At 44.5% G+C, this 16,075-nt stretch overlaps 1 protein-coding gene across 3 annotated transcripts in view; it reads left to right on the top strand.

Annotated features, from left to right (window-relative positions):
* DYNC2H1 (dynein cytoplasmic 2 heavy chain 1) overlaps positions 1-16,075 on the top strand; it is a 694,454-nt gene that overhangs the window by 231,116 nt on the left and 447,263 nt on the right. For all 3 annotated transcript variants that reach the window (XM_077484358.1, XM_077484357.1, XM_077484356.1), the window contains exons 52-53: positions 6,160-6,302; positions 15,905-15,977. In XM_077484358.1, the coding sequence (XP_077340484.1) occupies positions 6,160-6,302; positions 15,905-15,977 (216 nt within the window). The remainder of the gene's footprint in view (positions 1-6,159; positions 6,303-15,904; positions 15,978-16,075) is intronic.

The following is a 16,075-nucleotide window of genomic DNA, read 5'->3' as shown; positions in this document are numbered from 1 at the left end:
AGGTAAGACCCATTCTAGATCTTGAAGATCTGAATCGGCACTTAAACATGTGATCCTTTCATAATTTGATTGGCTGTGTTCATCCTGCAAGGAGGGGAGTTGCATTTCTCCATGTGCCAAAGTTTCCCGCTTACCAGAAATTTCTGCGTTTTGAAATATAAAATAATTTTTTCAGTTGTGGCCCTGCCATTCGGCTTAGCCACAGGACCACGAGTGTTCTGAAAGATTCTGGCACCTCCTTTAGCCAGGTTAAAGTCTGATCTCAGCCGTAAATATCTGAAATCTCTAGGTTGGATTCTCAACCTAGGAAGATTCTCCTTAAAACCATCAAGGAGATTACAGTACTCGGGGGCTGGTTATAGATTCCATACAGAAGAAGGTATTCTTACCCCAAACGAGACTCAGTTCCATTATAGGATTAATTCAACCTATCAAAACAAAGGAAAATTCCTTCATTTGGCTGTGCAGGAGAATTTTATTGGAAATTGTGGCTGCCTTCAAGGCCGTCCCTTATGCGCATTTTTACTCAAAGACTGCTTCAAGACACCATCCTGTCTGTCTGGAGTAAAGAAGATTCAGACCTTGTTTGTTTCCAGTACACTTGGCTCCCAACATAGGCCAGAGTCTAAATTGGTGGTTGTTATCCAGCAAAAGGGAAAATCTTTATCCTGGAAGGTGTTAACAATAGATGCCAGCCTTCTTGGCGGGGAGCAGCCCTGGAAGAAGATTCTGTCCAGGGGAGATGGTCCAGGTTGGTTGCCTATCAACTTTTTTGGAAGTTTCAGGCAGTACATCTGGCCCTAGAATCTTGGCGATCAGACTACGGGACTGTCCTGATAGGATTCAGTCTGACAAGGCCACGACGATGGCTTACATCTATCACCAGGGGAGGCACAAGAAGTTGTGCAGCCCAAAAAGAGGTGAATAATGTTCTAGCTTTGGCAGAGCACAACATTCCTTGCTTATCGGCAATTCAAATTTTTCAGGCGTACTACTTGAGACACCAACAATTATTTCCGGGAGAATGGTCTCTTCACCCTGACATTTTCCTAGCAATAGGTCACATGGGGTGTTCCGGACATGGACCTATTCGCGTCCAGATTCATTAACAAGGTCGACAACTTTATGTCGAACAAGGGGTCTGCTAGCAGGCTGAACAGACGCTAATGCTGATCTATGCATTTACTCCAGTTATGCTGCTTCTGCGCCTTCTCCGCAGGATTAAGCAGGAACAAAAGGAGGTGATTCTGGTGGCCCTAGCGAGTCCCAGAAGATTTACTGAGATCATAAAGATGGCAGTAGGAGTCCTTCTGACTCTCTCTCATTATAGCTAGACCTTCTTGCACAAGGTCCGGTATTTCATCCTACCTTACAGACAAAAAATTGAACAGGTATGACTGTTGAATCCCACTCTATAAAAGCTTGTGGGTGATCTACTTTGGTAGTGTCTACTTTGATTAATGCCAGGAAGCCGGCTTCCATAATCTCTTATTACAGAGTCTGGAAGGCATATGTTTCTTGGTGTGGATCCAGGGGTTGGCACCCCAGGAAGTATGTCATAGGCAGGATTCCTGATGTCCTGCAAATGGGATCTGAAATGAAGCTGGTCTTGACTTCTGTCAAGAGCCAGATCCTGGCCTTGTCAGAGTTTTTCTTATGGCCTTTTGCTTCCCACTCTTGATGTATAACTTATTCAGGGGGTAACACATTCCGCATATCAAGGCACCTCTAAATCCTTGGGATTTAAGATTGGTCTTATCGGCTTTGCTGAATCAGCCGTTTGAATCTGTATGAGAAATTTCCTTGATTCTTTGACAAGAAAGATAATCTTTTCTGGTTGCCATTTCTTCTGCTAGAAGAGTATCGGAACTAGCGGCTCTGTCTTGTAAGAGCCATATTTCATCATGTATAAGGATGAAATGGTTTTATGTCCTCATCCTGAATTCTTACCAAAGGTGGTAACAGGTTTTAATTTAAACCAATATATTACTCTTCCTTCTTTCTCCCCAGAGCCTTAATCTGGGGAAGAGAAAGCACTACATTCTCTTGATGTAGTAAGAGCAATCGGAGTCTATTTAAAGGCGACAGCTTAGGTTCGCAAAACACAGGTTTTGTTTGTACTGCCAGAGGGTCCAAGATGTGGACAAGCAGTGTCAAGATCCACTATTTTCCAAATGGATTTGTCAAGTGATTATTTAAGCTAAAGCTTAAAGAAGAAATTTTTTCCTTCTCATGTTAGAGTACACTCATCCAGGGCGATTAGTGCATCTTGGGTGGTGCATCATCAGGCCTCTATGGCTCAGACCTGTAAGGCCCCCAACTTGGTCTTCGGTTCATCAGATTTTATCAAATTGATATTAAAGGTCATGAGGATATTGCCTTTGAGCACAGCATATACTGCAGGCTGCAGTACGAGTTCTCTGGCCTCCTGTTTTTTGTTCTGTCTCCCCCTTTTCGGTTGCCATTGATATGGGACATCCCACATAGTAATTAATATGGCTCTGTGTCCCCTGATGTAAGAAAAGAAAATAGGATTTTTAAACGGCATACCTGTAAAATCCCTTTCTTTGATGTACATCAGGGGACACAGAGGTCCCTCCCTTCTTCTTATACATTTGTATTGCTTGGCTACAAAACTGAGGACTCCCAGTATTGGGAGGGGTTATATGGGGGAATTACACGCCTTAGGGACGGGCCAGTGCCCAGCACCTGTCGGTCCGATATAACCCATATATTAATTACTATGGCTTTGTGTCCCCTGATGTACATCAAAGAAAAGGATTTTACAGGTAAGCTGTTTTAAAAATCCTATTTTCAGTTTGCACACAAGTGGGTTGAATTATTCACTTGCTTAATAATCTTGAGGATTTTAGCAGTGGGATATTCTGTTTAGATTTCCTGGCTTTACCCCTGCTGTATGTATTCTAAAACCAAAGCGAGTCTACTTCTAAATCTTCTTTGTCATGTAAATGGTGACTTTGACAAGAACAAGACTCTTGACCTTGGCAGGTGGGTAGAGATGAGAGAACTTGCAGTAAAATGCCCCAGGAGACTTAAGTTGTTGATGATTTGTCATGACAGCAACCTTTAAAAGCTGACTTATCAGCTTTGGGTTGTCTGCTTACAGACCTAAAACTTCTTTAGTAAATGTCTGCTGTTTGAAAACCTGTGACAGGGATTCTGTCATGAGGGAAGTATGGGGGCTGACTTATGTACTTTTTAATCTGAGACCCAGGACATGTATGCTTTAAATGAATGGTAGAAAAATTGCAGAATTGCTTATCTCTATACTTGTTTTGGATAAGAAATTCAGACAGCATTGAAACCAAAGCATTAGCGTGACAGCCAAATAGTAAGCATTCCAGAAGGAGAGTTCGGCAATGGTATCCTTATTCTATCTTTGCATGTGCCAATACACTGCACTTGTGTTTATATCAGCAATGTCTTATCCCATGAATGGCTGCATTCTAGCTTATAGAGTTTGTGTGATGGGCTAAGAAGCCCTAATCTCATATCTTTTCAATTCCAAACATTGGTTGGATGTAAAGGCAAAGAGCCAAAAAATACCAAATTGTGCAATCCACTAAGTGACAAACAAAAGACCTGCCTGCAACATCTAACAAGTGCAGTCAGAAAGTGTATACACATGTAGGAAACACAACCTGGTGGAAGTCAATTGATATTATTGAAGGAAAATCAAATAAGGGGAACGGAAATAAGGTAAATAGGAGAAACTATAAAAAAAAGACCTCTATAAAGCAAATCTTGGCATGCTGGTGAAGATAAGAAAAATACAAGAGTGAAACACAACCTTCATCTCTGTCTAGAATAGTGTGACATACATAACCAGTATCTATCGATCTATCGATCTATCGATCTATCGGTCTATCGATCTACCTATCTATCTACAGTGGGTATAGAAAAGTATCAACCCCTTTAAAATAATCACATGTTGTTGCTTTGCAGCCTGAAATGAGAACAGACTCAGTTTTTTTTCTTCAGCTGTATTTACTAGTGCAACGTATAACAGTCAAATAAAAGATTTCACACCAACATGTCAGAAAAAAAAAAAATCAAAAACAGAATCACTGAGTTGTAAAAAGGATCACACACCTTATGACAGTATTTTGTTATTGACGTCGTCCCGTGCACGTGCAGGAGCAGCCTGCGATCCCCCTGTGATCGGCGAGTCTATGAGACTCGACTGATCACCGATCCGAGCAAGGGGTCGATCCCGACCCCTTATCACGTGATCAGCTGTCAGCCAATGACAGCTGATCATGTGATATAACGGAGCCGGTAATCGGCTATTATTCCTCCTCGCGCTGACAGCCTGCCCCCTGCCAGTGCCCACCTGCCCCCTGCTTTGCCACATAAATAAAAATGTGTCTCCCCTGTCAGTGCCACCCAGCAGTGTCCATAGTGCCACCCAGCAGTGCCCACAGTGCCACCCAGCAGTGCCCACAGTGCCACCCAGCAGTGCCACCCAGCAGTGCCCACAGTGCCACCCAGCAGTGCCACCCAGCAGTGCCCACAGTGCCACCCAGCAGTGCCCACAATCTGCCTCAACAAAGGTGCTGCACCCCAGTGCCACATATCTGTGCCCAGCAGTGCCGCCCATCAGTGCCCAGCAGTGCCGCCCATCAGTGCCCAGCAGTGCCACCTATCAGAGCCACCTATCAGTGCCACCTATCAGTGCCACCTATCAGAGCCACCTATCAGAGCCACCTATCAGTGCCACCTATCAGTGGTACCTATCAGTGCCCCTTAGTGCCACCCATCCGTGCCACCCATCCGTGCCATCTTATCTGTGCCAATCTTTGCTCATCAGTGCCGCCTTATCTGTGCCCATCGGTGCCGTCTTATCTGTGCCTATTAGTGCCGCCTTAACTATGCCTATCAGTGCCCACCAGTGCGGCCTATCAGTGCCCACCAATGCAGCCTATCAGTGCCCACCAGTGCAGCCTATCAGTGCCGCCTCATCAGCGCACTTTAATGAAGGAGAAAAATGACCTGTTAGCAAAATTTTATAACAAACTATTAAACATGATTTTTTTTTTTTGCATCTTTTTTTGTTTGTTTAGCAAAAAATAAAACTCCCAGCTGTAATTAAATACCACCAAAAGAAAGCTCTATTTGTGGGAAAAAAATGATAAAAATTTCTTTTGGGTACAGTGTTGTATGCCCGCGCAATTGTCATTCAAAGTGCATCAGCGCTGAAAGCTGAAAATTGGTCTGGGACTGAGGGGGGTTTAAGTGCCCAGTAAGCAAGTGGTTAAATACCACCAAAAGAAAGCTCTATTTGTGTGAAAAAAATATATAAAATGTCATATGGATACTGTGTAGCATGACCCCACAATTGCCACTCAAAGATTGACAGAGCTGAAAATTGGCCTGGACAAGAAGGGGTTTTAAGTGCCCAGTAAGCAAGTGGTTAAGTCTGGCTCTGACTAAGCCATGCAAGGACATTCACGTTTTTCTCCTTCAATCACTGTGTGGTAATTTTTGCTGTGTTCTCTGTCTCTTTGTCATGTTGGAAGGTAAACCTTCTTCCCATTGACAACTTTCTGCAGAGGGCAGCAGATTTTTTATCAAGAATTTGACGGTATTTTGCCCCATCCATTTTTCTTTTTATCCTGACAAGTGTTCCAGGCCCTGCTGCAGAGAAGCACCCCCATAACGGGATATTACCACCTCCATGCTTTACTGTAGGAATGGTGTTATTTGGATGGTGAGCTGCATTGGATTTCCACCAGACATATTGTTTGGCGTTAAGGGCCAAATAATAATTTTAGTCTCATCTGACCAGAATACCTTTTTCCATGTGGCCCCAGAATCTTCAAGGTGTGTTTTAAGGTGGTTGGATGAGACTAAAATGTAATTATTTGGCCTCAACACCACAAGATATGTCTGGCGGAAATCCAATGTGGGTTTCCTGACCTGATCAGGTGGGAGGAGCAGTCACTTAGTTGGCTGTCGTAGAGTCCTTACTTATTCCTAGTTGAAACCCAAACATCATCAGTAGCAGTAACCATATTTGTCCCCATAAAAACATTTTTTTGTGTAATAACTATGCAGCAAATACAGAGGTTGTTTGATGCTGTGTTGCATGGAAGTTATTGATCTCACCTAATATGTTTTGGGTATTCTTTGTTTCAGGGGTTCAACAAAATCTGCATATTGTCCTCATCATGGATTGTACAAATATTAATTTCACCATAAACTGTGAAAGCAATCCAGCTCTGTACAAGAAATGTTCTGTGCAGTGGATGGAAGGCTGGTCTGACAGAAGCATGAAGAAGGTAAGATAATTATGCTGTGTGTGTGTGTGGCATTTCACCATATTCCTGTTTGTACTGAGAGGGTCCTTGAGGACTTGATTTGAACCCTTTCCACTCAAACAGGCCAAAAAAAAAAAATCTAAGAACTGTCAATTGTGCATGCACAATCTCAATGTACTCCTTCCCAACCTGGAACTCTTTGGCCACACAAAAACTTCTTATTTAGACTCTGGTGCCAGAAAAAATATTATTTAAAAAATAAAAAAATAACAGAAGTTGTAACCCTTCCAGACTCCTTCCAAAAATAAAGCAAAAACACAAATACTTTTAATTGGAGCTCATCAATATGAACAAGAAGCCACAGCCCTGAGAAGTGCAAGAATTTCTGCATTTGTTCTTAATCATTAATCTGTATTGTTATAACGGTGCATATCTTTCTCCTCAAGGCTTGGGTTTCCTATTCCTTGGGGTGACCTTCATGTCATTGTTTTTTCTGCAGTGACATGACATGGTGGGAGAAGCCATTGTGAGATGCAGGGGACCATGTAGATTGACGCAGTTTAAAGTGGTTGTAAACCCTTACAAACCACTTTGACCTACAGGTAAGCCTAGATTAGGGCTTACCTGTAGGTCCACGAAATATCTCCCAAACCTATACGGTTTAGGAGATATTTGCCCGAAGACTGGCACCGCTATCTACGGCGCATGCGCCGTAGACAGCGGCGCGCAGGCGCACTGAGCGGGGCATCGTCGATGACGGCAATGGCGCCAGTCTCGGCTCCCATGTGCATGCGCGGGAGTGACGTCATCGCTGCTCCGGCGAATCACAGCGTCGGAGCAGCGAGACCCACGGAGACCCACCAAGAAGATGGACGCTCGGAACTACAGGGGACAGCGGTGACTTCGCTGGCTCCTGTGTCAGGTAAGTGACACATAATGGACTACTATGCGATGCATAGTAGTCCATTATGCTTTGCCTTTACAGGGAATGAAAGAGGAAGTAAACTCATCAGGGTTTACTTCCTCTTTAAAGCAGTATTAAACCCAAAGCAAACATTTTATTATATTACAGCTTACCAATTATTGGATGTGATGTCTGCATTAGTTAACCTCTTTGAATGATTGTGACTTATGGTGTGTTGTCTTCTTGCTGCCCTTTTGGGTGCTTTTCTCTTCTTTATTTGTATACCATATGTTTTTGAAAAATGTAAATAAAGAGTATTTAAAAAAAAAAAAAGTGGAGTCTGTTGGGCTTAGTCTGCCGCTGGCCTTTTATATCTTCACCTTACAATAGTTTCTTGCTCTTTTTCTGCCCACATCGAGGTGTTCCCATTTCTCCTGTTGCATGCACCATCCAATGAACTGAATCACTCATTGAGGAGAGTCAACCTTTTTAGGCTTTCTTTCTTCTATTTTCATCTGGTGATGCAGCCAGCAAACCTGTTGTTTTTCGAAAGAAAAAGCTCTCCAGCAGAATGTATCAGATTAAATGGGTGAGACAAACCACTTAACACTGGCGGGGATGATTAAAATTATCAGCTTGTATTTATTCATGCAAAACCTTTATCCCACAAGGATAAAAAAACTGTTGTAACTGATTTCTTTTTCATACATCATGGGACACCGAGTCAGGCTAATATTCATTACATGTTGGGTTATACTTGATCTCCAGGCTAATGGACACTGGTAGACCAAAGGTCTTTAGACAGGAAGTGATCCCCTATACACCTCCCACTCAGGAAGCACGTGAGTTTTTTTACCTGTGTCTCCAAGGGGGGTGGCACTGTTTGTTTGAGCTCTCTGAGCTCCAGGTCTCTAATCCCACAAATGGTTCTTAAATGAATCAAGGGATTGACCGATCAGATCCATTTGACACAGGCTTTATATGCTTAGATAAATGGTATCCAAGGCTCACAAAGAAGACTCAAGACCCTGCAAGGTTTTGCCTGTAATGCGACCTCCGGGCGCTGGACCCTGCAAAGTGGAATCCTGGACACTACAGCACTAAGACATTCCTGCAGGGTGCTGTACAGGTCCAAGGCAGTGGACCCTAAACATGAAAAAGGTACCCAGTCCTTGAAAGTCCTCAAGTGACAGGAACCCACTGTGATGAGTGAAGTTTGGGCTCTTAGTTTATAAGCTGCCCTACGCTTGGCGGATAAGTGAATCCCCTTTACTATTGTGGGCTCAGTGATTGTAACAATCAGTTAACCTAGCTAGAGGCTGGACACCTGTGGTGACCATACGGGGGAGTTTTGGGCTAGCTGTGGGTGTTTGCAAAGTGTAACTTTTTTTTTGCTTGTGTCTGGCTGTTTGTTACCTGTATGATGGCGGAAGACGGTGTGCCATTTCTCGGTTCACCATGGCACATGTGCGTTCACAAAAGTTCCGCTGGACTTAGCAGTTTGTTTGGCGGCCATGAGGCACGCGGCTTCACCGCACATGCACAGTTCGCCGGAACCACGCACGTGCATACACACGCACGTGCATGCGCATGCATGCACAGAATGTTCTGGCACACAGCCAGCTTATTTAAGCTGTATATGCCAAGCATGCGGTGCTTCCATAAAGCAGCTGTGGGACACAGAGTAGACTCTGAACAGGCACTTGCAGTGGTTCATTTCTCATTACCCGGGTCACATGAGTCACCAAGTGTTGCTTGGCAGGCTAAAGTGCTTAACAGGATTGTTGCATAGGGGCTTGGTGAGAGGTTTTTATACCACACCCAAGTACTCTCTTTTTTGTGGCTAGTAAATGTCTTCATAAAAGAGGAGTGGGACTAACACTGTAGGGAAGGGCACTCCTATGTTGTCATTCGTTTCTGATGAACCTAGTCATATCCCTAGTGTTGTATCCTCTGAAGGACCAGAGGCTACCAGGCAATTTGAGCCGATGTGCCTTTCTGGTATTGTGCCTTTGGTCAACGCTGCTGCTTCACCCTTTATCACCAAGGATGGACTGTCCTCGGCCCTAGCCCAGTTAGAGCACAGTATTGCTGGCAGGATTGCCTCCATCCCGCATGGTGGCAAGAAGCGTGACAGATCCCCCTCCCTGGAGCCTCCTAGTTTGGAGCATGAATGGGTTGCGAATGGGGAAGAACTGAAAGCTCAGGATTCTTTGGAGGGCCTGGCGGATGAGTCTGCTTCTGAGCAATCTGAACAAGAAGATATCCAGTTGATGTCTGCATCTCAGTCGCAGAGGCTTTTCATCCTGACTCTGACCAATATGGTTCGTTCTGCCCCCATACACAGATTTTCTGCTGATTTTTTTGTCTTCAGATTTACCAAAACCATGTAGTGCAAGGGCCTGCCTGATTGCATACAAATTGAAACTCCTAAGGTTTGACCTCATATCATATTTTTTGGTAAATCTGAAGGAAAAAATCAGCGGAAAAATCTGATAGTATGTATGGGGCTTAAGTTGCCTTTGATCTACTTGGGATCCCTGAGGCCTCTTCAGGCCGCACAGGCTTTCCCCCTACACCCCCTGCTGGAACAGGCGTTGTATGCTGATTGGGAACATCCTGACAGGATTTTGTTCCTCTTAAGATGTTTTCCCTTTTTAGACCCCATGGATGAAATGTTTGTTAAAAAATGGAGCATGCCAGCCGTAGATGCAGCAGTCTCTTCCTTAAACAAAAACTTAGCTTGTCTGGTAGATAACGCACAGGGCTTGAAAGAACCTGTTGACAAGAAATTGGAGTCATTATTAAAGGCTTCCTTTTCTTTGGCCAGTAAAGCTATTCAGCCAGCTGTTGCAGCAATTGGCCTGATAGGCCTAAGCAGGAAGATGATCTGCTTGAAAATTAGACAGATCTTCCCCGAGCACTGTGTTTTGCTCTTGACGCCTTACAGGAATTCAATACAGCAGGTTTCTTGTTTGGCTCTCTTGTCTGTACATATGCACAGACTTTTGTGCCTTAAGAACTGGTCAGCCAAGCATCCTTGTGAGAAGTTATTGGCAGGTTTCCCTTTTTTATTTATTTTTTATTTGGTGATTATTTGGACGATTTGGTGATTATTTGGACGAATATATCCAAAAGATTTCTGGAGGGAAGAGTTCTCTACTTCCTGTGAAGAAAAGCACCAGGCATCCCTCCTTTAAAATTTCAGGGACTGCTTCCTCAAGTGTCTCAGCGCCATGGCAGTTCCGCTGCCAACAGGGTGCTAGGGCCAGGGGCAAGCCACAGGGCCAGAGCCAGAAAAAGCCCCGGGGTCCCAAATTCTAAACCCAGCACCATGCCCTCCTTTTGAGGAGATGCCCCCACTCCATTGGGTGGGGGGGAAGGCTGCTGCACTTTGGAGACATTTGGAGAACGATAATTCAGGATGAGTGGGTCGCCTCAACTATATCCTGCGGTTACAAGCTAGAGTTTCAGGTGGGGTCCCCCTCAGAGGTTATTAAGATCCAGCGTTCCCTCGGATCTTCCAAAAAAAAATAAAAAATAGAATTATTGCTTCAGGCACTACATTATTTATTGCATCATGGAGTGATTGTACAGGTTCCTGTATCCAAAAGAGCAAACCTGTTTTATGGTTTAAAAACCAAACAGGGTCACAAGGCCCATTTTTGGACCTTAGATCCCTGAACCAGTATTTACTAATCCAGTCCTTTCAAATGGAGTCTGTCCGTTCAATTGTAGCCTCACTGTAGATGGAAGATTTTTTAGCTTCCATCGATAAAAAAAGGCGCATATTTACACATGCCTATCTTTCAGCCTTATTAGAGGTTCCTGCGATTTGAAGTAGAGGAATGTCATTTTAACTTTGTGGCTCTACCCTTTGGGTCTGCTGCAACTCCCGGGTGTTCAAAAAGGTCCTAGCACCAGTACTGGGTCTTTTAAGGACCTAAGGGATCCTGGTGCTTGGGTATCTAGATGACCTCCTGCTCAGAGATCACTAATTACAGGCTCTAGAACAGAGAATAACATGCACAGTGCGGTATTTGAAAAGCTTAGGCTCAAGGTCTAAAGTATCTGTTTGGCTCTGTATGAGTCTTCTAGGGTGGATGTTATCCCCCTTCGAGGCGGTGCCCTATGCCCAATTCCATTCCAGGCCTCTATAACAAGACATCTTGTTGGCTTGGAACAGGAGAGGGCAAGCCCTGGATTATGCAATGTTCTTATCTCCTCGGGCACGCTTAAGTCTAAACTGGTGGTTCCCTGATCAGAACCTGTGAAAGGGAAGATCCTTCCTCCCGGTAACTTGGAGAGTACTGACTACAGATGCCAGTCTCTCAGGCTGGGGAGCGACCCTAGAGGGGCTCACAGCTCAAGGGAAATTATCAAGGACAGAACAGATCCTGCTCATCAAAGTCTTGGAATTACGGGCAGTACAACTGACCCTATGTTCATGAACGGTGGAACTTCAGGACTGCCCTATCAGGGTTCAGTCCGACAATACCACTGCATTGGCCTATATAAACCACCAAGGCGGTACCAGGAGACATTCAGCTCTGAAGGAGTTGAACCACATACTAGTCTGGGCAGAGAGATGTGACGATTCTATCGGCAGTCCATATCCTGGTAGTAGAGAACTGGAAGGCAGATTATCTCAGCCGCCAGAAGATCTGCCTGGGGGGAATGGTCCCTACACCCGGGGGTGTTTCAGGAAATTTTCCAAAGTTGGGGATGGTCAGAGATCGACATAATTGTATACAGGTTTAACAAGCTTCAGCAGTTTGTGTCCCGAACAAGTGATCCTCTGGCAATCAAAGCAGATGCTCTGGTAGTTCCATGGAGCCAGTATTCCCTGGTTTATGCTTTCCCTCCGATCCCTCTCCTTCCACATTTGTTGTGCAGGATTTGGAGAGAGGGGATTCCAGTCATTCTGGTGGCACCAGCCTGGCCCAGAAGGCCCTGGTTCCCGGAGATTGTGAGACTGACAATAGACGGGCCATGTACGCTTCCACAACACCCCGATCTATTGTCTCAAGGTCCTATATTCCAACCCAATTTACAGTCTCTAAATTTGATGACATGGCTATTGAAGTCAGGGTGTTAAAGGACTGTGGCATCTTGGAACTAGTGGTGTCTACCCTAGTTAAAGAGGAAGTAAACCCCTTCAAACCACTTTGACCTACAGGTAAGCCTAGATTAAGGCTTACCTGTAGGTCCAAGCAATATCTCCTAAACCTATATGGTTTAGGAGATATTTGCCCGAAAATGGGCACCGCTGTCTACGGCGCATGCGCCGTAGACAGCGGCGCGCAGGCGCACTAAATGCGGCAAGTCCAAGAATGGATTTGCCTAATTTGTCGACTCCCGTGCGCATGCGCGGGAGTGACGTCATCGCGGCTTCGCCGAATGGCAACGGCGGAGCTGCGAGACGCGACTCCCGTGCGCATGCGCGGGAGTGACGTCATCGCAGCTTCGCCGCTGTCATTGGTCGGAGCTGCGAGACGCCACCAGCAAGATGGATGCGGCGGACTACAGGGATCAGCGGCGACTTCGCTGGCTCCTGTGTCAGGTAAGTGACACATAATGAGCTACTATGCAATGCATAGTAGTCCATTATGCTTTACCTTTGCAGGGAAAAAAAGAGGAAGTAAACCCATCAGGGTTTACTTCCTCTTTAATGCTAAAAAAGCTATCACTAGGAAGATCTATCATAAGGTCTGGAAGACTTCTATTACTTGGTATGAAGTAAAATAATGGCATCCTCGGAAATAAGCGATTGGAAAAATTCTCTCTTTTCTACAGTCGGCTCTGGATATCAAATTGGCTTTGAGTACAATAAGGCCGCGTACACACGCGGGGACTGTTCGCTCAACTTTGTCCGTCAAACAGTTTCAGCGGACAGTCCGCTCAAAATTAGCATGGACGGACTTGCCCACACACGACGAACGAACAGTCCGCTGAAACCGTGCGTGATGACGTGAACGGCACGTACGACGGGACGAAAAATACGACGTCCTATACACTGCAATGCAAACTTCGGCGTGTAAATCCTTTCTGAGCATGCGCGGAACTTAGTTTGACGAACAAGCCTACACACGAGGGGACTGTTCGCTGAAACAGAGTTTCAGCGGACAGTTTTTCGGAATTTCCGAAAAACTTTGTTCAGCAGACTGTCCGCTGAAACTGTCCGCTGAAACTGTCCGCTGAAAGCCCACACACGAGCGGACTGTCCGCCGAAACACTGTTCAGCGGACAAAGTTGAGCGAACAGTCCCCGCGTGTGTACGCGGCCTAAGAGATCAAGTTTTGGCCCTATCAGTATTCTTCCAAAGGCCTATAGCCTCCCATTCACTGGTCCAAAACCTTTATGCAGGGGGCAACTTGTTTGCTTCCCCCCATTTGGTCACCTAAGTGTCCTTGGGACTTGAACTTGGTGCAGTCTGTGTTACAGAAACAACCATTTGAACCTATCAAGCTAGTCTTCCTGATGGCCATCACCTCGGCTGTTCGAGCAGGCGAGGATTCAGCTTTCGGCCGCAGTGTACTGTGGGCTGCCGTATAACTTCTGATGACTATTGTTTGGCAGGGTGTCAACTTCCCCTCAAGGCTAATGCTCTGGGACGTCCCAGCAGGTAATGAATATTAGCCTGACTCTGTGTCCCATCCATGATGTATGTAAAAGAAAATAGGATTGATCCATCATGGGACACAGAGATCACTCCCCTCTTTTTTGAGGATTCAGTGCTTGCTACAAAACTGAAGTGTTTCCTGTGTGGGAGGGGTTATATAGGGGATCACTTCTTGTCTAAAGACCTTTGGTCTACCAGTGTCCATTCACCTAGAGATAAAGTATAAACCAGCAGTTAATGAATATTAGCCTGACTTTGTGTCCCATGATGTACTCAAAGAAAAGGATTTTACAGGTAATTACGATAAAATCCTATTTTTAAAGTGTGAGCTGGAATTTGGCTTAGGTTTGTTAGTGTATCTAAATCATACATTTTAACATTTAACATTACCCCCTTCCTTAGACTGACAATGCTACTTTCTGCTGTGCCTCCTATTCTTATTCCTTCTGAGTTGTGTCCTGCTGATAGAAAGAAGTGTGTTGCTGGCCAGATCGTCAGGTGAAAACGGAGGAAAAAAAAAAAGGAAAACTGATACAGCCAACACCTCTAAGAGTGGCAAGCTACAATATAATGCATTTGTGGGCTCCGGCGCTGTGCGTGCGGGAGCCGCCATTCACATCACAGGGCTCAGAAGGAACGGCACCCATGGCCGTTCCTTCAGAGAGCATGTGCCAGTGATGTCACTGGCTGCATGTAACTTATCTCCTAAACTGTACACGTTTAGCAGATATTTACACTGCCTATAGGTAGAGCTGCATGATTAATTGTTCAAGAATCTAAATTGCGATTCAACCCCCCTCGCAATCTTAACACAAAATGTACTCGATTCAGTGCAGAGAGTTCTCTGCTCAAGCGTACAGCTGTCAAAAAAATTATAAAATAAATCAGGTAGTCTACCAAGTTTATCACATCGCTCAGGCAAGATAAAGGGAAACATTGTAACATTTCATTTGTTTAGATCAAAGGAATAAACCTCTGTCTGTAGCTGAGGTCAGTTTAACCACTTAAAGAGGAAGTAAACCCTGATGAGTTTACTTCCTCTTTCATTCCCTGCAAAGGCAAAGCATAATGGACTACTATGCATCGTATAGTAGTCCATTATGTGTCACTTACCTGACACAGGAGCCTGCGATGTCACCGCTGTCCCTTGTAGTCTGGCGCATCCATCTTCTCGGTGGGGTCTCGCTGCTCCGCCGCTGTCATTCGGCGAAGCTGTGATGACGTCACTCCCGCACATGCATACGGGAGCCGACACGCGCAGCATCTTCGTCGTCGACGGTGCCGTGTTCAGTGCGCCTGCGTGGACAGCGGTGCCTGTCTTTCGGCAAATATCTCCTAAACCGTGTAGGTTTAGGAGATATTTCTTGGACCTACAGGTAAGCCTTAATCTAGGCTTACCTGTAGGTCAAAGTGTGTTGTTAGGGTTTACAACCACATTAAAGACTAAACCTTTTTGTGATACTTGTTGCTTACAAGTTAAAATCAGTATTTTTTTCTAGAAAATTACTTAGAACCCACAAACATTATATATATTTTTTTAGCAGAGACCCTAGAGAATAAAATGGCAGTTGTTGCAATATTTTATGTCCACTATATTTGCGCAGCGGTCTTTCAAACACTATATTTTTGGAAAAAATAAACTTTAATGAATTTTAAAAAAATACTAAACGGTAAAGTTAGCTCAATTTTTTTGTATAATGTGACAGATGATGTTACGCCATCAGAATCGTGATCTTTAGTCTAAGCGAAAAAAATTGTGATACTCATTTTAGCCAGAATGGTGCAGCTCTACCTATAGGTAAATGTCTGCAAAGGAAGTTTACTTCCTCTATAAAGTGTTGGTTTTCCAGCAGACTTTGGGGGATCTGTTCTCTGCAGCAGAGTAGTATTAAGCAGGGCAGGAGAGGGAAGTATTCAATTTCTTTTTTACAGGTGTGTGCTTTGCTGCAAATGTTTTATAGTGTAACATTGCCTCTCAAAGGTGTAAGGACTTTAAATAAAGCTAAGAATGTATATGGGGGCATATGCAGAGAAGATTTAGAAACTGAATAGATATAACTGGAATGAGCCATGATAATGTAATGTATTTTATTCCAGATTCCTAAAATGTTATTTTCTGACAAAAGTCAAGAAAAGGGAAAAGACCCCGAACACAAAAAGTCTACTTCAGGTAAGCTCCTTATTTTCTAGACTTTTAGGCTTTTCTCTGAGATTCTGATAAATGGAGCTAACCTTATCAACCAACAGTTCTGATTTTGCTCAGGTGAA

The sequence above is a fragment of the Lithobates pipiens genome, unplaced genomic scaffold, assembly GCF_037356315.1.
Source record: "Lithobates pipiens isolate NorthernLeopardFrog02 unplaced genomic scaffold, aLitPip1_a1.2 Scaffold_16, whole genome shotgun sequence".
In the NCBI taxonomy this organism is placed as follows: Eukaryota; Metazoa; Chordata; class Amphibia; order Anura; family Ranidae; genus Lithobates; species Lithobates pipiens.
Note: the sequence above shows the minus strand (reverse complement) of the source record. Positions and strands in the feature narration are given on the sequence as shown.